Source organism: Vulpes vulpes, chromosome 3 (assembly GCF_048418805.1).
Source record: "Vulpes vulpes isolate BD-2025 chromosome 3, VulVul3, whole genome shotgun sequence".
Taxonomy (NCBI): Eukaryota; Metazoa; Chordata; class Mammalia; order Carnivora; family Canidae; genus Vulpes; species Vulpes vulpes.
Window position 1 is genome coordinate 90,852,125 of NC_132782.1, and position 22,853 is coordinate 90,874,977.

The 22,853-nt window shown below is 48.1% G+C and overlaps 1 protein-coding gene across 1 annotated transcript in view; it reads right to left on the reverse strand.

Annotated features, from left to right (window-relative positions):
- Nucleotides 1-22,853, reverse strand: part of DNAAF5 (dynein axonemal assembly factor 5) — a 47,756-nt gene that overhangs the window by 21,284 nt on the left and 3,619 nt on the right. Inside the window, exons 3-6 of the mRNA XM_072753402.1 lie at nucleotides 14,572-14,696; nucleotides 14,113-14,231; nucleotides 2,327-2,559; nucleotides 1,088-1,300 (exon numbers count right to left, since the gene is read on the reverse strand). Of these exons, the coding sequence (XP_072609503.1) occupies nucleotides 1,088-1,300; nucleotides 2,327-2,559; nucleotides 14,113-14,231; nucleotides 14,572-14,696 (690 nt within the window). The remainder of the gene's footprint in view (nucleotides 1-1,087; nucleotides 1,301-2,326; nucleotides 2,560-14,112; nucleotides 14,232-14,571; nucleotides 14,697-22,853) is intronic.

A 22,853-nucleotide genomic window follows, 5' to 3' on the forward strand; every position in this document is an offset into this window, starting at 1 on the left:
GGGTCACAAATCTATGTAGAGGAATCAGAATCATTACCAGACCACCCTGAGTAAAAATGCAGAATTCATGTGGGTTTGACAATTATGTTAAAAACAGGTTTCGGAAAAGGTGAACCATGTCGAAAGCACCGGGGTCAGGGAGAATGGCTCATCAACACTCCCCTCTGAGACCTCAGCCCCACCTCCCACCTGCCGCGTCTCAAGCTGCCTTGCGAGCAGATTCACAGCTGTGATGGGACCACCTTGTCACCTGATGCCGGAGAAGGATCAATCGAGCCCAAGTAGGATGCGTCCCAGCACCCGTCCGTCCCAGCACCCGTCCGTGTCTGAAGACATAGCTGGTCCCCCACCCCTGCCTGGGCCAGCCCCAAGTGGTGTCCCCAGGCCTGCGCCACAGGGGACAATCAGGGGGCACAGACCCCCGTTCCCTACAGAGGAGCAGGAGGGCAACGCCTAGTGACTGTCACAGCCAAACAAAAACAAAGTCCTTATCTTTTTCTCAATTGCACCCAATTATAAATTGTTCCAAACGATTAAGCCTAGCTACCCAAACTGCTTCGATGTAGAATAAAGCCAGTGTGTAGTAACTGTGTACAGAATCCCACACCCATTTCCCAGCCATCTGCTTGCTTGTTCCGAGCACGTGATGACAATGCTGAGGTACACAAGTAAAGAGCCAGTTCGTGGTGATAGGCTGAGGACCAAGAGCAGGGGTGGGAAGGGACGCTGGGGCCCGATAGCCCATCCCTCGCCCTATCCCACACTGTCCTGCACGGTGGCCACTAGGCACATGGAAGGTGGCTGGCATGAAGCAGGACCTGCATTTTCCATGTGTTTAGTTTTAACATGAATGACCGCTGACTGGACAGAGTAGAAGGAGGCAGCAAGCAGGCAGGTCCCCAGACAAGATGGTGTCAGTGGTGGTACCCTGGCCATGGGCCTTGTGCAGGCCCAACCCCTGTCCTATCTACTAATAATGATCAACAGGTATGTACTGACAGCCTCAGGCAGGGGGCGCCACCCACCTTCCCTGTGTAGAGGGTCAACCTCATGATGCACTGTGCCTGCCTCCCCTCCCACAGCTTACATTTTCAGATCCTTGACAGACATGGGGCTGGGCCAGCTCCGTGGCAATGACCTTCAAGTGTGGCTGGAGGGCCTCCCTAGGGCAGCCTCGGATGATAGAAGCGAGGACCAGGAGGCAGGCGGGGGAGGGTGACTTCTTCAGCGCAGACAAGATCAGCTTCAGAAACACTTCTGGGCTGACGAACACTCCAACCAGCTCTGCAGATCTGATGCACTGTGAAAGAAGGCAAGAGGCTGACGGGATGCCCCGGGCACTTGTGCATCTGCCTGTGGGGCTTCCAGCCCACCACAGCCAGCCTTATGTGTGTGCAACAGGAAGTCCCCCTGGCCCTTAGCTTCTGCAGGGTTCTGATTCCCAGGAGGGCCAAGTCCTGGCAGGGCTTCATGCCCCTCAAGTGCTGCCAGTGACCTAGGCTTGTTATGAACAAATGGCTACATGCTGGCAGTGCCATGCTGTGGGCACCACTCTGCATCATAACAGCGGGCCTCAGGGCATTAGGATGACTGAAAAAAGCCAATTCTAAAGGATACATAGTGCATGACTCCATTTATACAACATCCCCCAGTGACATAATACAGGGATATCCCCCACTGTGCCAGGCTGCTGTCATTGGCCCCATGACATGTCCTCTGGGCAGGAGTGAGCATGCCCATGCGCATCCAGAGTGAGGTCCAATGGCCTGTTGCTCAGTAAAGGTGCCCACCAGCTGAGCTCATGGGGCAGACAGGACAAGGGAAGCAAACCCCGCTGAGGCTCACCTGCTTCTACCTATGCACGTGATGATGCTAACAGCTAGCCAAGTGGTGGGTGGCAGTGAGAACCAGCCACCACCAAGCAAGAAGATGCCGGTTGTCACATGCTGGGCCAAGAGTCTGTGGGCATGCGAGGGCCACCAGAGCCAGGGAGGTGCCCTGCCTGCCCAAGTGAGACTCGCAGGGACAAGTGTGTCAAAGGTAAGGCTGACAGGCTTGTGCAATCCACCTGTACAGAGCCATCGCTTGCTATTGTTGAGAGAAAACAGATCTGGGTTGACGGGCCCATGAGTAGGGGGTGGCAGAGGGTGGGGAGGATGCCAAGACCCAAGGGGATCTCAGGGAGACGTGAACATTATCTTAGCTGTGGTGGCACTTCTATGGCGGCTCACATTGATCAAAACCAGCAGACAATGACCTCACATAGGTGAACATTATACCTTAAAAGCTACAGCTCAACAAACGTGACCAGTAAAAGGCAACTCACATTGCTGACCACAGCCCTGTCCTCATCAGCACATGCCCGCTGCAAGGTTCTGAGGATAACCTCCAGGTGCTGCGTGATGTGGTCTTCGGCGTGGAGCATCAGCACTGCCAGCAGCTGTGCAGCCTTCACCCTGGTTCCTACCACCCAGTCGGTGATGTCATGACAGATGGCAGGAAGGATCTTGGAGAGGTTTCTGAAGACAAGCTCCCGACAGCCCAACACAGGGCGATTCTCTGGTGGTAGAAAGAATAAGACAGGAAGTTCACAAATAAAACCTCCGTGAATCCTGGGAAAGCTGATTCATCATGTGTCCCTGGTTTAAGGGACACTTACATGTTTCATTTTGAAATCTTAAAAATGTAAACCACCTCTGAGAGCAGAAATGAAGCCACATTGTTCTAATTTAGCTTCAAATTTTCGTACAGACTGAGGCATAAGTGACACACAATAGAATACACTAAGTGCCTAATCTGATAAGTTTTGACACATGGACACACCTGTAAACCACCACTGTAATCAGGATGCAGATGCACCCAATGCCCAAAGCCTCCTGTGCCCCTGTAGCACTCCCAGGGCTCTCTGCCTGCCCAGGCAACTGCGATCTGCTTCCTGTCACTACAGACGGACCCTCTCTGGGCAGAGTTGTGTGGTTCACACTTCGGTTTGCCCAGCTCCCTTCTCCCCACAATGATCCCAGGGTCAATCGTGTGCCAGCATGCCTTCCTGGGCTGGGCTGTTGCCAAAGAATCTGAGACAAGTACCACATGTAAGTCTATATGGATACCGTGGCTGCTCCCGCAGGTGAGTACCTGTGGCTGTGTCCACTGGGTTCCACGGAAGGTGGCATTTGATTGAAGGAACTGCCAAGCGGTTTTCCCAAGGGGGCTGTACTGTCATGTCCCCACACCTGGGCAGGGACTTCAGCTCCTCCGTGTCCTCACCTGTGCTTGAGTGGCCATTCCTCAGTGAAAGCCACTGACAGGATATGTGGTGCTTGCTGTGGCTTCATGCTCACTTTCTAATGACATGGAGCAGCTTCTCATGTGCTTATTTATATCTTTGTTGGCGATGTGCCCTAAAAAATCTTTCTGCCCACTAAGAAATCATATTGTTTTTGAAGTTTATTTTTAGTGATCAATGTTGAAAGACATCCTTTCTCCAGTGAACTGTCATGGAACCTATCTGAGATCAGCTGTCCACATATGTAGGCATCTATTCTGAATGCTTGACCTCCCTCCCACTGCCTGTCTGTATGCTGACCCCACACAGTCTGGAGTACTATGTTCTTGCTCTGTACATTCTCTCAAAAAGGAAGTGTTAGCTTTTCAACTTTGCTCTTCATTGTCAAAGTTCTGGATGCCCTAGATCTCTGCATTTCCATATATTTTAGAATGTTTGTCACTTTCTACAAAAAAGGCTTCAAAGACTTTGATTAAAGGTTTGATTTTAAAAATTCAAACTCTAGGGGTGCCTGGGTGGCTCAGTCAGCTGGGCATCTGCCTTTGCCTTGGGTTGTGATCTCAGGGTCCTGGGATCAAGCCCTGAGTTGGGCTCCCTGCTCAGCAGGGAGCCTGCTTCTCCCTCTCCCTGCTGCTCCCCAATTGTGCTTGTCAAATAACTAAAATTCAAAACTCTGTTCTCATACTATTCCAAAAATAGAAATGGAAAGAAAACTTCCAAATTCATTCTATGAGGCCAGTATTAACCTGATACCAAAACCAGAGAAAGACTCCACACAAAAAAGAGAACTATAGGCTAATATCCCTGATGAACATGGATACAAAAATCTTCAACAAAATACTAGCAAACCGAATCCAATAATATTTTAAAAACTCATGGGACCCCTGGGTGGCTTGGTTGGTTAAGCATATGGTTCTTCATTTTGACTCAGGTCATGATCTCAGGGTCATAAGATTAAGTCCCATGTTGGTCTCTACACTAGACATAGAACCTGCTTAAGATTCTCCTTCTTTCTCCCTCAGTCCCTCCCCTTGCTCCCCTCATGCTGCTTGCTGTTCTCTAAAAAAAACAAAACAAATAACAACAAACCTCATTCACCATGATGAAGTAGGACTTCTTCCTGGGCTGCAAGGGTGGTTCAATATTTGCAAATCAATCAACATGATATATCACATTAATAAAAGAAAGGATAAGGACCATATGATCCTCTCAACAGACGCAGAAAAAACATCTGACCAAGTACAACATCCATTCACGGTAAAAACCCTCAACAAAGTAGGGTTAGAGGGAACATAACAGCAACATAATAAAGGCCATCTATGAAAACCCCGCCACTAACACAGTCAATGGGGGAAAACTGAGAGCTTTTCCTCTAAGATCAGGAGCAAGACAAGGATTCCAACTCTCACCACTTTTATTCAACATGGTACTGGAAGTCCTGGCCACAGCAATCAGACAAGAAAAAGAAATAAAAGGCATTCAAATTGTAAGGAAGAAGTAAAGCTTTCACTATTTGCAGGTGACATGATACTCTATGTAGAAAACCTGAAAGACCACCAAAAAACTACTATAACTGATACATGAATTCAGTAAAGTCACAGAATACAAAACCGATGTACAGAAACCTGTTGCATACACTAATAATGAAACAGCAGAAACTAAAATGTAACCTTCGGAATGGGAGAAGATATTTACAAATCACATCTCTGACTATGAGTTACTATCCAAAATATATAAAGAACCGATAAAACTCAAGATCCTGAACCCAAATAATCCAATTAAAAAATGGGCAGAAGACATAGAGGTAGTCAATAGACACTTGAAAAGATGCTCATCATCACTCATTATCAAGGAAATGCCAACTGAAACCACGATGAGATTATCACTTCACATCTGTTAGAATGGCTAGCATCAAGAAGAGAAACAACAGGCATCAGCAAGGATGCAGAGAAAGGGGAACCCTCTTACACTGTTGGTGGGGATGCAAACTGGTGCAGCCACTCTGGAAACAGTATGGAAGTTCCTCAAAAATTAAAATAGAGCTATCCAGCATTTACCAAAAGACCCTACAAAAATAATAATTCAATGGGAGACACACACACCCATATTTATAGCAGCATTATTTACAATAGCCAAATTATGGAAGCACCCAAGGTGTCCACCAACTGGTTAATGGATACAGAAGATGTAATGTATGCATATACATACACACTAGAATATTACTCAGCAATAAAGAATGAAATATTGCCATTTACAATGACACGAATAGAACTAGAGGTTATCATGTGAAGTGAAATAAGTCAGAGAAAGACAAATACCACGTGATTTCACTCAGATGTGGAATTTAAGAAACAAAACAAATAAGCAAAGGGAGAAAAAAAGAAACAAACAAGAAACCGACTCTTAACTCTAGAGAACAAAGTGATGGTGACCAGAAGGGAGGTAGGAGGGGGGATGGGTGACATATTAGATGGGGATGAAGGACTGCACCTGTTGTGATGAGCACTGGGTGATGTATAAAGTGTTGAGTCACCCTATTGTACACCTGAATCTAATATAACACTGTATGTTAATTCACTGCAATTAAAATAGAAACTTAAGAATTCTTAATAAAAAAATCTAGGGATAGAAATGAAATCATGAGAGGTCAGAGTTTAAAGGTATGTTTTAGCAAAAGCAACAGTTTATACCACAAGATCTAATTTTCAGTTTTTTTCCTGTTACTTTTCTACTTTTATGCTATATTAGAAAATTAGTTCCAATGATTCTATGTTGGCTGTTTAAGTGAGCTTGTTATAATTTTGCCAAAAGCAAACAAATAATACTTTTCTCCCTGATAATGTATCTACTGTGGAAAGTCTGTCAGATGAGAGGACATGACACAGGGCAGCTGGTGACAGTAGGGCCTATGAGCTATTTTCAAAGAAACACACGGCCTTACTATATCTGTGTTCTGAGGCCTAGAGGCCTATTTTCCTGTACTATTTAATGGAGCAGAAATGACAATATTCTTTTAAACCTGGAGTCGGCAAACTATGGCCCAGAAGCCACATCGGGCTGCTGCCTGTTTCTGCGAATCAAGTGACAATGCCTGCTCATTTACTGTTGTTCAGGGCTGTGGAACAGCTCTGACACACACTGTGGTCTCCTAAACTTGATACACTGACTACCCCCACCCCATGATAGGCTCCAGAGTTGCACTTTCCAGCATGGCAGCTGCTAGCTACATGACTAAAGTTCATTGAGCTTAAATCAATCACAATCCAGTTTCTTGGTCCCATTAAGCACATTTCAAGTGCTCAGTAGCCACACATGGCCCAGTGGCACTGTCCTGAAGGCAGAGAGCATTCCCATCACTGGTGCCTTTCAATGCTGCACCAGAAGAATTCTTGGGAATCCAGGGTATGATTTTAAGTAGCTAACAAAACAGAGCATTATAATTTATGAACTCGAGTGTTTCCAATTTCTCAGTATTATAATTAACACTATGATGATCATCTTTGTGTCTAAGTCTGTTTGTATATTTCTGATAACTTAACTTGGACAAATCCTAAAAATGGTCAGAGGCAGAGGCCATGCTTGGGTGTCCTGAAATGCAGGAAGCCGGCACCATCTACCTCTATCTACTTGCACACCTCTACCTCCACATACTTATTTGCACACAAGAGGATATGAACTCAGCACTACTTAAAATATTTTTTACTTTCCAAAATATGTAATGTAAAAACAAAGTTAAAAAACAACCAACCAAGTAGTTCCAAAAGAATAAAGAGCTAGGCTGCCCAGGGACCCCACCCTGCCTGTGGTTCCATGACTGCTCCCCACCAACAAGGTGCCGGGGAGATAGCCCGGGGATGTAGACAGGTACACCGCTCCTGCCACTCACACCCAGAAATGACACACACCTTGGTGCCCCGCTGCTCCTGTCACTCTCCCCGTGGCACATGTGGGGCAGCTCTGGTGGCGGCAGATCTTCCCAGTACACAGGGTGTCCACAGCAGCAGGGACACAGGCGGCTTCCACAGTGAGCATCTACAGCTATGACCCTTGCACTCATGAGCCGCAGCAGCCATTCCTAATCCCAGGAGAGCTTCTGGCAAGGGGATAACAGGTGTTTCCGTTTTTACATTTTGGTCAAGGCTATGCTTGACACAGATGGGGACAGTGAATACCAGGCTGATTCAACTGCTCAGTTCCTAAGGCAAATTCAAACAACTGGTACCTAGGAGTTTTCAAAGCAGTAATCTTCAAAATCATCAGTTTGAGAAGTAAATCTTCTTGCTCCCTCTGAGTATGTGTGTATCCCAACACAGCTTCCTTGTGAATACATGAACAAAGTAAACAGAACATGAGGTATAAACGGATAAGGATCTTACTGGTATCCAGAAACAAATTTAGATACATGAGGAAAGATGGCTTACAATGACGGGGTACATCAGGTGGCCAAGCATGGAGATTCATGCCCCAAGATAGGCCCCAGGTAAGAGGCAGCCTACGGCCAGGGCAGCCCCTGATCCGGCCCTTTCCTCAGCAGCTCGCATATTCCAGATGCTCAACTCAGATGTGACCCTCTAGAAAGCCTGCTGTTAGGATGCCAGTCTTCCCAGGCCTCATGGGCACCCATACCCTCAAGGTGCAGCAGCTTCAAGGCTCATCAAATGAGGGTTGTCCCTGGAGACTGAGCCCTGTGCAGGGAAGGGTCCATCAAGTCTTCCACATTGTGGGGCGGGAAGCCCCCAGGAAATGCTCGCTGAATGCACCAACAGATCACTAGCACAGAGCCTCTGTAAGTTTCATTGTTTTTTTTTTTTTTTTTTAAAGATTTATTCATTCATGAGAGACATAGAGACACAGAAGAGAGAGGCAGAGACACAGGCAGAGGGAGAGACACAGGCTCCATGCAGAGAGCCTGATGCAGGACTCGATCCCAGGACCCCAGAATCACACCCTGAGCTGAAGGCAGGTGCTAAACCACTGAGCCACCCAAGTGTTTCTGCAAGTTTCTTAGAAACAGTTTTACTGAGATGTGATCTATGTGTTGTAGATGCCACTGTTTTTTTTAAATTTTTTTTTAAAATTATTTATTTATGATAGTCATACAGAGAGAGAGAGAGGCAGAGACACAGGCAGAGGGAGAAGCAGGCTCCATGCACCGAGAGCCCAACGTGGGATTAGATCCCGGGTCTCCAGGATCGCGCCCTGGGCCAAAGGCAGGCGCCAAACCGCTGTGCCACCCAGGGATCCCTTTTTCTTTCTTTTTTTTTTTTTTTGTAGATGCCACTTTTAACCCTGTGAACTGAGTCGACTCACAGTCTCAGGGTTCTCCTGCTGTATGGGAGCCACAAGCTGCTTGCAGTCAACCCCTTACCTGTGCCCAAGGAACCATGAGCCTGCTTTCCCTCCCTACGGTTCCATCTTTCCTAGAGATCTCATATGAATGAGCTTTCTCACTAAACATGTTTCTGAGACTCATTCATGTTATAGCATGTGTCAGAATCTCATTCCTGTTTGTGGCTGAGTACCGCTGCATGGCGTGGACAGACATAACTTGTTGATCCAGGCACCATCTGGTGGGCCTTGGGCTGTTCCCACTTTGAGGATACATGAATGATGCTGCTGTGAACATGCACGCACACGCCAGAGGAGGGGCAGTTTTCATCTCTGTCAAATGTTTACCTGGGGTGGGACAGCGGGATCACATAATCACATGGAAGGTGCACATTTAACCCTTCAAGAAAGCTCCTGAACTCTTTTCCAAAGTGTCTGCATTGTTTTATCTTCCCCCCAGCAACATGTGAGGGCTCTCTTTCCCCATGTTCATTCCTTTCAAGATGTGATTACTGCTGATTTTGGGAAACAACACAAGGTCAATGTTTCTGTTTGTCCTGTAATCCGAGGAAGTGCCGGAGGCCTGAGCGATGATTAACTTCTTATGTCCAGAGTCCAGACTACAACTCAGACTCTATCTACTCATCTTTTCTTTGAAAACATAATTGCAGTACTTCCGCAAGCAACAAGCATGCAAAGACAGCTCAAGCGGACGAGCTGGCAGAGGGGCAGGGACGGCTCAGTGTGCTGGCTCAGCCCCACAGAACCAGCTGCGGTTACAAGGCTTGCTCAACCTTACAACAAGCAGACCAGATACAAATACTCGTAAAGCCAATTTGTTTTCATTATTGAAACAAAATTAAATATGATTGCAACAGAGAATTGCTTAACTTTGGTAGAAACAGACGGTGAATGTCAAGAGCAATGCAACAATCCTATGTCACCTAAGGAGGAGATACTGTTTGTAAAGGTGGGCTGGGAAGGAAGATCATAGCCAGTTGGGTGTCAAGACTCAGCCTGTGTCCACAGGGGACAGAGAAGCTCTGGGAGCTGTGACCACTCAGGTCTAAGAGTCAAAGTTCACACCCTTGCTCAAAGCTCAGGTGAGCTGTTTTTCTCTTAAGGTGCCCTCATTCCAAGGTCATTTTTCCAATCAGCTCAGCTGGGGCTTTATCACTGATCTGAGTGGATGTCTACAAGGCAGCCCTAAGTACCCCCCCATATGCCCTGTGCAGCCCCCGCTGTCATGAGGAGTGTGTGCCCGCCCCCCCCCCCCCCCCGGGGGTTGCCAAGTCTATAGGTGATGCCCCAGGTGCAGGCAGCAGCAGCCTGAGATGAATCCTGACTCCCAGGGAGCGATGGAGTCTGCAGATGGGCAGAGCGCCTCCCACTGTGCCTGTGTTTTAACTCAAGGAGAGGTCACCACAAAGCACTAAGCTGGGCCAGAAGCATGTGGAATGGTAAATCAACTTCGTTGTTGCACACTTAGACAAAGGGAAATTTCACTGCAAGCAGAAAAAGAGATCAACAGTTTTACCCTGTACTGTGTATTTATAAACCACCACAAATAGGAAGGATGATTCTGGGTATTCTGCACAAGGTTCCAGCTGTTTGCAAAGTGGAGGTGTCTCAGAAACAATCAGAGACTGAACTCCTCGAAGAAATGGAGGCCCCTCGGCGCAGGGGGCAGGGGGCAATGGGAAGGGTGGAAGGGAGGGTCACCATCTAGAATCTGAATCTGGCTCAGGTGGGTGCTGATCTTGACTCACTGCCTGTGGACAAGCCACTCCATCCTTTGGGCACGATAAGGAGAAAACCAGGTAGGCCTGCAGCCTCTGAGTGGGGGGACCCCATCCTTTTCCTATAGCACTAAATGGGGAGCTACCTTTCTCCCCAGCACCCAGAGCTAGCTTGGAGTGAGTAATGTTCCACACCATGGATCCTCATTTAGTTCCCCCCAGTGCAAATCCACGCCCCATCCCCCATCTCTCTGCACAAGGAAACTTTTCTGACAACTCCCACCTCTCCAAATACTTGGATGAAACAGACAAGCAGAGCAGGTCTGAGCTCTCAAGAGAGCATGAAAGCCCTGAAGGGCATAAAAAAGCAATCTACATCACAATGGCAGTTATTCAAACGGAACTCCGCTTATTTCTAAAATGGGTAAAAAAACCCAACTCTATTCTCTTGTGTCAAAAGATCTGGCAAGCCATTCACCATTAAGAAGAGGTGCTTCCCAGTTCACTCAAGCGTCACCAAGGAAAACAGTTTTAACGGGAGGATAATTTCCAGCAGAAACGACTCCGGAACCCACTGTCATTACCCGATCCTGCTGCGGGCGGTTAGAGGGCGCGACCAATGGGCAGATCTCTTCAAGCATGAACTTGACTTCTGCCTGAGAAGAGCACTTAGTTCAGTGAGTGACTGACCTGGGGACAGTCCATGACGCCCTTCTGATCTTCCTAACATACAGCTAGGTTTTAAAAGCGGAGATTTATTTCCATGTGGGAACAGGAAACTTGCATTTGTCAAGCAAATGGCAAATCGTGTGGAGACAGATGATGTTCTATGCTACATGCACCTTGTTTTCTGAGCAAAGCAGGGATGGGCTCTGATTTAGACTTCTGTCCCAGTGTGCTGACCGGACCCTGACTGGACAGGACACAGGCCCATCAGCAGTAAGCTGTGCACCTCCCCAAATCCATCCATTCATACATTCAGAGAGGCATGGTGTCAGGAATAGGAAGTGAGAGACACGTGAAGCAGGAGGGGAGTGATCTCCCACGTCAGTCAGAGCGACGGGGGAGTGGGCCCCACCAGGGCCACCAGCTGTAGGTAAGCTGGGGACTTCAGAGGGAACCTGGTCAAATAGCAGTGTTACAGAACACAGATCCGACAGAGGGTGTACCCAGAATGTAGAAAGAATTCTCCAAACTCCATAATAAGATCATAAACAAATCAGTTCAACATGGACAAAAGTCTGAACAGACACTGAGTGAAGAAGGTATGTGGACAAGCACATGGCATGATGCAGGACAGATGCTGAGTTCAGACAAGTCACTACAGGCCTGACACCGCGTGTGCTGATGGGAATCTGCCCCAGGCAGGTGAGGCCGCAGAGAGGGGGGGATGGCAGCAACCAGCTCACAGCAGTGACCACACAACCCGCAATCCCACTCCCTGGGGCTTAACTGAGACAGTGGACATAGTTCAAAGGTTCACCCTTTCACCTTTGAACCTTTGGTTCAAAATCACCAAAGCCTGGAAATGATCCAAACATCCTTCCCCCTCGGCCAGAGGGGCACCTATAGAATGCCCCAGATCTTAACGAGTGGGGGTCATGCAATGATGTGCTTGTCAAACTACCTTCAAAGGGTGAGGGGTACTGTCAGAAATCATCTCTTGGGGCTGCAGTGTGGATAGGGATGGGGGACATTGCAGGACCCAAGGAGAGGCAGGTGGCAGAGCGGGGGGTGGCAGGAGGGCCATGTGCGTGAAGCTGGTGGCTGGTGGCAAGGTTCTGAGGAGGTTGCTGATGAAGTCTGATGTGTGAAATGGCGTAAAAAGAATCTGAAAGCTGAGATTTAAAATTCAGTTTAAAGAAATGATTTTAGAAGATGCCAACAATTTAACGAAATCTAGTGCTTATCCTGTTTTCTTAAAGGGAAGATTATTTATTTTAGAGAGAGAGAGTATGCACATGTGCAGGGGGAGGAGCAGAGGGAAAGGGACTAGCAGACTTCACTGAGCAGAAACCCCAATGTGGGGCTTGATTCCAAGACCAAGGGATCCCTGGGTGGCGCAGCGGTTTGGCGCCTGCCTTTGGCCCAGGGCGCGATCCTGGAGACCCGGGATCGAATCCAACATCGGGCTCCCGGTGCAAGGAGCCTGCTTCTCCCTCTGCCTGTGTCTCTGCCTCTCTCTCTCTCTCTCTCTCTCTGTGACTATCATAAATAAATAAAAATTAAAAAAAAAAAAAAAAAAAAAAAGAAGACCAAAATCATGACCTGAGCCCAAACCAAGAGTCAGACACCCATCCGACTAGGCTGCCCAGGTGCCCCTACCCTGCTAACATGATTACAACTAATTCTACATTCATTCTGCTCAGATTTAAAATAGCCTTGGAAGCAGGATCAGCCTTCACTGCCAGCCTGCTGTGCCCCTATGCCCCCCTCTATCATGTAACCTGGGAGAAGACCCAATGCCATACCAGCACCAGACAAAAATGTCCCCTCAGCATGAAGACAGCCCTGTAGGTGCAGACCACGTGACCCATGGAGAGCTCACAGCAGAGAACAGAAGGTTGTGTCTAGGACCAGGGAGGGAGGCAACCTGGACCTCACATCTGAGGACAGCCACCGTATCCTAACCTTGGTGAGAACCCAGCCAGGACTGCCCATAAGTAAGCAGAGTGCACGGTCTGTCGCCAGGGCTGAGCAGCGAGACATCGCCTCCAGGCAGGAGACGGGCGCACAAGGAGGGGCAGGAATCCCCCTCAGAACTCTCTTCCCTCACAGGCAACAAGGGTGTATTAGAAAATAAAACCACAGCAATATTTATGACTAAGATGTTATACTGTCAGACTTTACTAAATCAGAAAAATCCCTACTAGCAACTCATTTTTGTACCTTTTCTAAAATACGTGTGATCTCCCCTTATATCAACCGTGCAGTGTGGGAGGCGAAGCTGGATCAGAAGATACGCTGACCAGAAAGAATTACAGCCATTGGATTCACAAGCTTAAGAGGGAGTAGGAGCTCCTTTGCTGGCCTCAGAGTCAGCATCACACCAAATAGAGACTCCAAGTGCTTGTCTCCCTGCTATCTTCACAGTCTGCGGGGTCCCGGCTGGGGCCTCACACAGCCACGGTCATTGGACAGGGTGCATCTTTATTGCTTTAGGCCCCTGCTGGCATGTACATCATCAGCATTTTGTTTTAAGAAGAGGTATGGCAAGATAGATGACTGCAACTGGGAGACCCACAAGAAAGTGGTTTCAGAACAGAGAAAACAAAAGTGTGCAGGTCTGTGGGGCAAGGAGGAGGGGCCGGCTCCAGTGGGCTCTTCGCAAACACCACTCAGATGTGACTCAGGTGAGCACTTGTAGACACCACACGCCTGCTCACGGCAAGGCAGGGAAAGACGGGAGGTGCACCTCATCCAGAATCGTGAGGGCTGCACCCTACCTGCGACCTGGGTGTATATTCTCTGTGACTGCATTTTGGACAACTCTTACAGTAGGTTTTCTTGTAAAGTGACAAAGCACCACCTGTTTCTAAAACTCCTGCCACCGCCAGTACTTCACAGTTGAGCGTGGCCCTGGGACCCCTGTGGCAGCCCACACGGTCCCTCAGAACAAAGCTGGCCCAGGGAGAGGGAGCCACAGAGGCATCCTCCTGGCCTTAAGCAACACTGGAGGCTGGGCACATGCATCCTGCCCACAGTGCCTCTCTCCACGGACAAACACCCCCTCGCGGACCTGGGGAAGGCCGCACTCACCTGGTGAGGGGTGATGGGCTGGAGGGGGAGTGGCAAAGTCGAGCTTGTCTTTGAGGTCCTCCTCGTTTTCCCTCTGCCACTGCAGGCCGACCTTCTCCCAGAGGCTGGTGGCCATGAGCCTGCAGCACAACACACACATCAGGGCAGGCAGCTCCTGCAGAGGCAGGTGGGGTTGGCAGACATGGTGCCAAGTCTCTTTAAGTACTATAAACCACAGAAATCTTCCGTGTGGCCCACGATCTCACAGCAAATACAACAGAGGAGACAAGGTAAGCTTCTGGGAGAGACTCAGAGGCAGAGCAACAACCACTGCTCTCAGTGACCATTTAGGAGGAGTCTCTGATGTTCCAGAAAACAAAGGAACCTGCAGTTGCAACAGCAAAGGCTTCTGAGCCTCTTAAAACAGAAGGCCCGATGGCTCCCTAGAACCATGGCCACCAGCATCATTTCACCACTTACGTGATTTCAGGTATGTCGTCCTCAAGGCTGCTCAGCAACAGTGGGATGAGCTTGTGAAAGAAGGAATAACGGTCCCGCAGGTCCAGCAGCCAGCCCCCCACCACGCTGGTCACCGCCTGCCGCACCTATATGCAAAGGAAATAGGAAGGTAACCTCGGGGCAGCACCTGCCTCCCATGCAAACCCTGTGATGAACCTGAGCTCTGCCCTCCTGGCCAAACACCAGCCTGAGGTTCTGGAGCAGCTTTGCCGTTCATACTTGGGCTTGGAGAGAAGAGGTCAGGGCCACCTCGTCTTGTTGGTGCAAGCCCGCATCTCTAGGGCCTGGCCTGACCCTCTGCCAGCTACAGTTGGACCATGGTGCTGCCCAGGGCAACGCGGTGCACATGCAAAGTCTTCTGTGTGGGAGCCTCCCCAAGAAGCTGGCCGGCCGCTCTCTCACCGTGGGTGTTTATAGGCTGTTGGCAAGCCACCAGGAAACGTCAGCTTGCAGAGGCCACACCGCCAAGGACTTCTGTCCTGGAGCTCCATCCAGGGCCTCCTGGGGAAGCCAGCATGACACGCCCAGTCCTGCTGCTGGCTGAGGTGACGTGCATGCCTTCACCTACTTTGCCCACTGCAGGGAAGAAACGAGCTTTAAAACAAATGAGATGCCCAAGGTCTAGCTCCCTGAGAGCTGAACCTGAAGCAGGAATCTAGATACCCTAAATCCTCATGGGAGGGAAGTAGGATGGGGCAGAGGCCAAATAGAGATGTGGCTCAGCTGATGTCCAACCTCCGCCTGATCCTGGGGGAGCGTGGGAAGGCAATGGCACCACACCAAGTGTTGTCCCACTGCGGGCAGGGGCCTGACCACTTGCAGTGTGTGTCTGTTGTTGGCTGGGGCTGCCAATGGAAGGGGAAGCTCTTGCAGGGACTTCAAATGAAGTGTCCCCTGGGTGACATACCCATAGCAACCATGTCCCCAGCAGCTCCCAGGTCAGGGGACTGGGCACCAGCAGCATGTACAGCATGTTTAGGCAGTTGGGACTTGGGGTGGGCTGTTCAATCCTGGCTCTAGCAAGGCAGCTAGACAAGCAGAGTGCACCCAGAACCTGGCCCTGCTGACTTCTCTGAAGCTCATTCTCTCATTTTCCAGAAGGGAGAATAACAGGACATGTGCCACTTGCTTCTGGCTAGGAGGGAAAGCATCTGGCACCATGCCTGACATCCAGGAGGCACCAGGCACCTGGCTCATTCACCTGCGTGCCAGCATAAACAAAACAGTCCTGAGAGGCAAAGAAGCCTGGGAGCAGGGCCCTCTGGCTCTGTGCTACTATTGCAACTTCTTGAATTAAACTGTTTTATTTATTTGTTTGTTTGAAAATAAAAAGTTGCAATGTGAAATAAAGGGATGGTTATTATTAATGACATAATCATGCTATTAACAACCAAAACTGTAACTAAAGATCCCAGAGTCTTTCAACAATTTGAAAACATGCATGATTAGCAGTCCAAGTACCCAGAAACAACTGGACACCCACAACAGCTCAACGCTGACTCCACTACCAAGGATACATTTAGCATAGAGTGGTCTTTCCATGTTGTCCTCCTGTGTGATCCTAGAGGCCCTCAGGGGTTGCTGAGGACGCCAGGTGCCTCAGAGCTAATGTTGCAAGAGGCGCGAGGGTCATTCTTACTGCAGAAGTACCTGCAATAGGTAGCATACTCAGAGCTCAGCCGACACCACATGCTACTGTCACTCAAGAGCCTGTTGGACAAAGGCATCCAACTGCAACCCAGCCTGGCTCCAGAATACGTGGAGTGAGTGGGGCCTCTGTGGGGATGGTGGGACTGGGGAGGACCAGACTCCACGGGGCCCTCCAAGAAGGTGCATCCTGGCAGCTGGGGAGACCCATGGGAACGCGTCCAGCTGTGCTCTCCCGACACCCTACCCACATGTTGGGACAATAGGAGGGCCCCACACCCAGGACAGTCACTCTGACATCTCCCAAGATCCGGGCTCTTTTGCAGGTTGGAGATTTCATGCGTCTCCCCCTTGGGAGCTGGGAGAGCCGGAGTGCTGGCCTCCAAGCGGCCCCTGAGCCACACAGACAGGCCTCCCTAGCCTCAAGCTGGTGTCGCTAGAAACCTGCCTATCCCCATTATCACGAGACAAATTACCCCTTCTCTCAGCTCAGAAAAACACCACTGAGCAGAGCTGCCATGTAACAGTTTGACTAAGCAGGAAATCTGTCAATTAAAAAACAAAAAGAAAAACAAGCTTTTTGGCTTACGGATTGCAGGGTATTGGGCTGGAGAATCCACATACGTATAACCTGCTAGACCAGCATGCAAAACCAGAGGGAAACACATGCACCATGCATTTAAAACAGCACACAAAAACAAAAGATAATTTTCCATCTTCCTTTAACTTGGAACATCTCACCTTTGCTTTTTCAGTCAAGGATGAGTGAAATGTCCAGTTCTCATGAGGAGGCCATCTATTTATGTGCCCTGCCCTCAGCAGATGCTAATGATGCACTCATCAGCTGACCAATGCTCTCATTCCGTCCACAAAGACACGAAAGCAGCTCTCTGGGCACAGCCCGTTGGAGGAACACCTTTCTAAAATTCACTCCCTTGAGCTTGAGCATTTCGGACTTTAGCATTTGGGGGCCAGGGGAGGCAGCAGGATCTTTCTGCCCAGCACCTGAGTGTAAACAACGGTCTCATGCAAAGTTGCTCCACAGACTACCACTCTTGTCCCATGCTGACCAAAGGCCTTGGATTTTAAGCACCTTACATCACTTTAAGTAAACCTCATCTTTAAAATAAAAAAATTTTTAGTAGTATCGACACAATATTTTAATAACCAAATTTTATTTCAAATATACAGTATTCAAATTCTGTTAAAGAAAAATTAGCAAAAGGGGCTTCAGCTGAATCTGTACATTTTTATTTTTCAATCTGAAAATGATACAGTGTAATATTTACTACAGCCACTGTATTTTTTTTTTTTTTTACTCTTACTTCAGTCTGATATCAGGGGGCAGAAGATGGGAAGAAGGAGAGAGGAAGGGTAGGTCACAACAAGCAAAGCTCACCCAGCACCTCCCTTCCCCTGTGCTCACATACGTTATGCTTTTACTGACGTGGTAGAAATTTCATACCTGCTCTAACAAAAACAGTCATAGAGTGTATCCCTTCTGATAGAGCCACAGGCTTCCATTTTTATGATGTTCTGACTAGACCCAAGAATTCTGATACCTGGGCAGCCCAGGTGGCTCAGCGGTTTACCACCGCCTTCAGCCCAGGGCATGATCCTGGAGACCTGGGATCGAATCCCTGCATGGAGCTGCTTCTCCCTCTGCCTGTGTCTCTGCCTCTCTCTGTCTCTCATAAATAAATAAAATATTAAAAAAAAAAAAAAAAAGAAAAGAATTCTGATACCTGTTTAAGTTCACTCAGGCAGGACTCCACCCTCAGGGTCTGTACTTTACAGCATCCAATCCCACAGACTCTAAAAAGTCAGAACTGATGGGGGAACTGTCTCCTCTCCTCATGCACCCCTTTATCCCCATACTCATCATTTCTCAGCACAAATGAAGTCCTTACAGCTCATTAGACTGGGTCCCCTGCAAGGGCTGGGGCAGGACCTGCTCATTTTTATGCATCACTAGGATGCTGGCAGAGGCAAGGTGTTCAGAAATGCCTAAGGCCTGACCTGGATGCCTGCTGGACCACCAGCAGCGGGACAGGTGGGGCCAGCCAACCTCCTGTTTGCTGAGCCTGGCTTTACCAGGCAGGCTCCCACACAGACACCCATGCAGGCCACACATCCCAGGAGCTTTAACAACAGGGTCAGAGTGTTTTAAGCAAACTACAAAGAGCACACACAATTCTAGTTTCCTTTTTTTTAACTTTTTTTTTTTTTTAAAGATCAGAGAGAGAGGCAGAGACATAGGCAGAGAGAGAAGCAGGCTCCATGCAGGGAGCCCAATGTGGGACTCTATCCTGGGACTCCAGGATTATGCCCTGGGCCGAAGGCAGGCCCTCAACTGCTGAGTCACCCAGGTGTCCCCACAATTCTAGCTTCTAATGGAAACATTATCATCTGCAATAATGCAGAGAGGTTCCCAAAGGTTAAGGGTGACCCTGGGGCAACTGAGGGCTGCAATAGACATATGACTACGGGTAATAGTACTCTTCCACTTGGATGCTGCACACAAAAGGATGAGGTGGCCTTTCTGGGCCTAGGGAAAGCTCCCTTAGCCCTGCCACACTGGGAGACCCTCCCCCCCCCCCCCCCCCGCCACACACACACACCTTTTCCATGTGCTCAGACATGTCCTGGAGGCCCGAAGTGGCAAAGCTCCAGAAGGAGAATTGCAGAAGCTACCTGGCACATGCTCTGAGCCCCGTGTGTCCCTAGGTGAGCTCTGTGTCTCTCTGTGCCCTGCTTCCCCATCTGTGGGATAAGGGCATCACAGTCTCCTCTGCATGGACAACACAGACAAAATGGGTCAATTCAGGCCAAGCACTTAGAATAGGTTACTTCCTTCCAGGTGTCCACCTTAGCATGTAGTTCAGTGACCTAGAATAGGTCAGGCTGGCTGGCAGGGCAGCGGTTGCTGGATGTTTTCAACAAGTTACAAAGCAGTGATGACCTCACCTTCTGCACAGAGCATGTCCACAGTACCAAATGGCCCATCACCTGAAGTCCCAGCAAACATCCACAGAGCCCAGGACCATGAGGGCCTGAGAGCTGATGCAGACATAGGAAGGACAGCACAGGACTTCCCTACCTGCTCATTGGAAGGAACTTTGTGATTACCCCGCAGACATGACCCCGTGTCAGCGTGAAAGATGTGGGCAGCTGCTGTGCTGGATTTGAAATCCCACATCAACCTTCCCTGGAAATCATAACAGAGCAAACCAAATACCCCCAGGAAGAAATGGAAACAAAAATAGTTTTAACAATGGAGTAAACCTGTTTTGGAATATTAAGTAATAAATAGTTGCAGCCCCGAGTTTTGGGAAAGCCAACGACCAAAGAAACATAATGTCATCCTTGGTGGCACCAGAGACCACAATTAGCTAAGAATTTCCTCCCTCTTCTGGGGAAATGCACACTCTTACCACCTGGAGTCAGGGCACCCATATTTTAAGCTCAAAAAACATAAAAGCTTTTCCATAGTTAAGTTATATAGAGAGAGCTATTTACAGGGAGCTATCAATACACAGTTAAACTCTTTACGGGCACCTGTCAATACACAGTTATACTCTTTACAGGGACCTGCCCATACAGTTATACTCTTTAAGGAGTCTATCCATACAGTTACACTCTTTACAGGGACCTATCAATAGAGAGTTACACTCTATACAGGAACCTGTTGATACACAATGATACTCTTTACAGGGACCTGTCCATACTGTTATACTCTTTACAGGGACCTGTCCATACATAGTTAGATTCTTTACAGGGACCTATTGATGCACAGTTATACTCTTTACAAGGACCTGTCAAGACAGTTACACTCTTTACAGGGACCTGTTGATACAGTTATACTCTTTACAGGGAGCAGTTGGTACACAGATAGACTTTTTTTTGGGGTGTGTTGATACACATTATACTCTTTACAGAGACCTGTCGATACACAGTTATACTCTTTACAGGGAACTTGTCCATATACAATTATATTCTTTACAAGGGCGTGTTGATACACAGTTAATATTCTTTACAGGGGCCTATGGATAGACTTACACTTTTTAAGGGACCTATAGATACAACTGTACTATTTATAGGGAGCCATCAATACAGTTATAGTCTTTAAAGAGACCTATGGACACAGTTACACTATTTGAAAGCTATAACATAACTATGCTATTTACAGGTAGCTCCTAATCGATACACAGTAATACTGTTTAAAGATAGCTGTTATTACATAGTTAACAGTATTTTGAGGAAAACCATTTCACATGTGACACAAGGAAACCACTGTCTTTGCTGTTCTTGCTTCACCTGAAGCAAGCTGATAAACTGTCCCAGGCAGGGAAGTTTCACTGGACTCCGTTCTGGCCCTCACTTCCTGTAGCCAGGTCTCTAGAGAGTGCTGACCCATCATCTTATCTCCTCCTCCCTTGGCAGAGCTCATTTCTACTCTGGTTCTCCCACTTCCCAAGCTGCTATGTGCTGATCCAAACTGAGCTTCAGGAGGGGCCAGTGTACACTCAGCTGGCCCTGAGACTGAACACACAGACTGGTTCTTGGGTGGAGGAAGGTCCCTTTGTCTCTGCCTGCACCCTCATTATAACTCACAGAGATACCTGAGGACAAAGCCCTGGTAGCCAAGTGGACATCCTGGGTAGGCAGTGTGCCACGCCTGGACCCTGGTGTAAGACATCACAAACATGCAGCCGAGTTGGGGCTTCTGCCCTGGGCCCTAAAGCCTTGAGAGGTACTCTCATCCTGCAGAAAGGCATGCCCAGTCCTCTCCCTCTCGCCCCTCTGCCTTCTCAGGACTCCCACAGCAAGTGATAAGAATCTCGAAACCTTCTATGTCATTGGAACAGGCATCTCAACCCTTCCAGTCTATATGTCCACATATACCCACAAGCAAAACTGCATCAGGAGTCCCATAAGGTGAATGTTATAGCATGTAAAGTAGACAATTTGTCAATAAGCACCTGAAAATATGCTCAATGCTACTAATCATTAGGGAAACAGAAGTCAAAACCACAATGAGACACCACTTCACACCCATTAGGACAGCTATAAATAAACAAAAACCAGAAAATAAGTGTTGGGAGGACATAGAGGAATTGAAACCCTTATGCATTGTTGCTGGGATTTAAGATGGTATAGACATATGGAATGGTTTGGTGGCTCTTCAATAAGCTTACAGCAGAGCTGCCACAGGCCTAGTAATTCTAGTCCTTGGTCTAAACCCATGCTCAAAAGAGGTGAAGCTGGACTCAAAACAGATGTGCGGCTTCATGTTCAAGCAGCACTATTCACAACAGCCAAGAGGTGGAAACAACCCAGGTGACCATTGATGGATGACTGGACACACAAAATATGGCCCATCCATGTGACAGATGCTACTCCACTTTAAAAGGATGGAACACGGACACATGCCCCAGCATGGATGAGCCTCCAACACATCACACTTAGAGAAAGAGGTCAGTCATAAAGATCACCTACTGATTCTGCTTATATAAAGTATCCTGAGTAGACAAAGTCATACAGACAGAAAGAGCTTATCAGAGGGGGTGGGAGCAGGGAGGAATGGGGAGTCACTGCTCAATTCTGCTTGGGACAGTAGAAAAGGTTTGGTTGGTGGCAATGGCTGCACTATGTGGTCAATGTACTTAATGCAACTGAACTCTATCTCAAAAATGGTTGAAATAGCAAACTTTATGTTATATATATTTTACTAAATATTTTAAAACTAATATATCAAAAACAATCAACACTTAAATGAGTGGATTACATAGTATGTAAGTTGTGGTTCAATAAAGCTGTTTAAAAAATAAAACAAGGGCACCTGGGTAACTCAGTCCATTGAGCGTCTTTACTATCAGTTTCAGCTCAGGTCATGATCATGAGCCCAGTGCTGGGCTCTGTGCTCCGCACAATCTGCTTGAGAGTCTCTCTCTCTCTCTCTGCCCCTCCTACTCTCTCTGTCTAAAATAAATAAATAAATCTTTAAAAGAAATTAAAAAAAAAAACAAAAACAAAAACAAAGAAACTTGAAAGAATATTCAAGTGTACCTGTGGTTGGGAGGCTGGGCAATGCCACAGAACAGTCTCTGGTGTCAGTAGGCCTGGACCCAGAGGCTAGCTCCAACTGGGTGACCTTGAGCATGTAATATAATCTCCAAACTGGAGGAGACGTAAGAGCAGCTAATGTGAAGGATTAAATGACACGGCATGTGGACAACAGCACGGCCTGGCACACAAGTGCTTGATGCATGTAGCTAATGCTAATTAGGACAGTTGAGGCCATGCTACCACACCACCAGTTTTTCAATCACTGGTCACCTTGGGCCACCTGGCCATAAGGCAAGGATACTTTCTAGTCACTCTGGACGACTTGCACCAGCTACCACTAATTCGCCCACGCCATGTGACCAGAAGCATATGCTCCCTCTTCACTTGTGTCCTCCCTCTGGCAGGGGCTCCTATGTCCACTGTGGCCTTCACCCTGCTCCCTATTGTTGGCAGAGTTTGTAAAGTTCTATAAGCAAACTGTGACCTCAGATCCATGACACAGCCTCTAAGCTGACTTCTGCCAACAC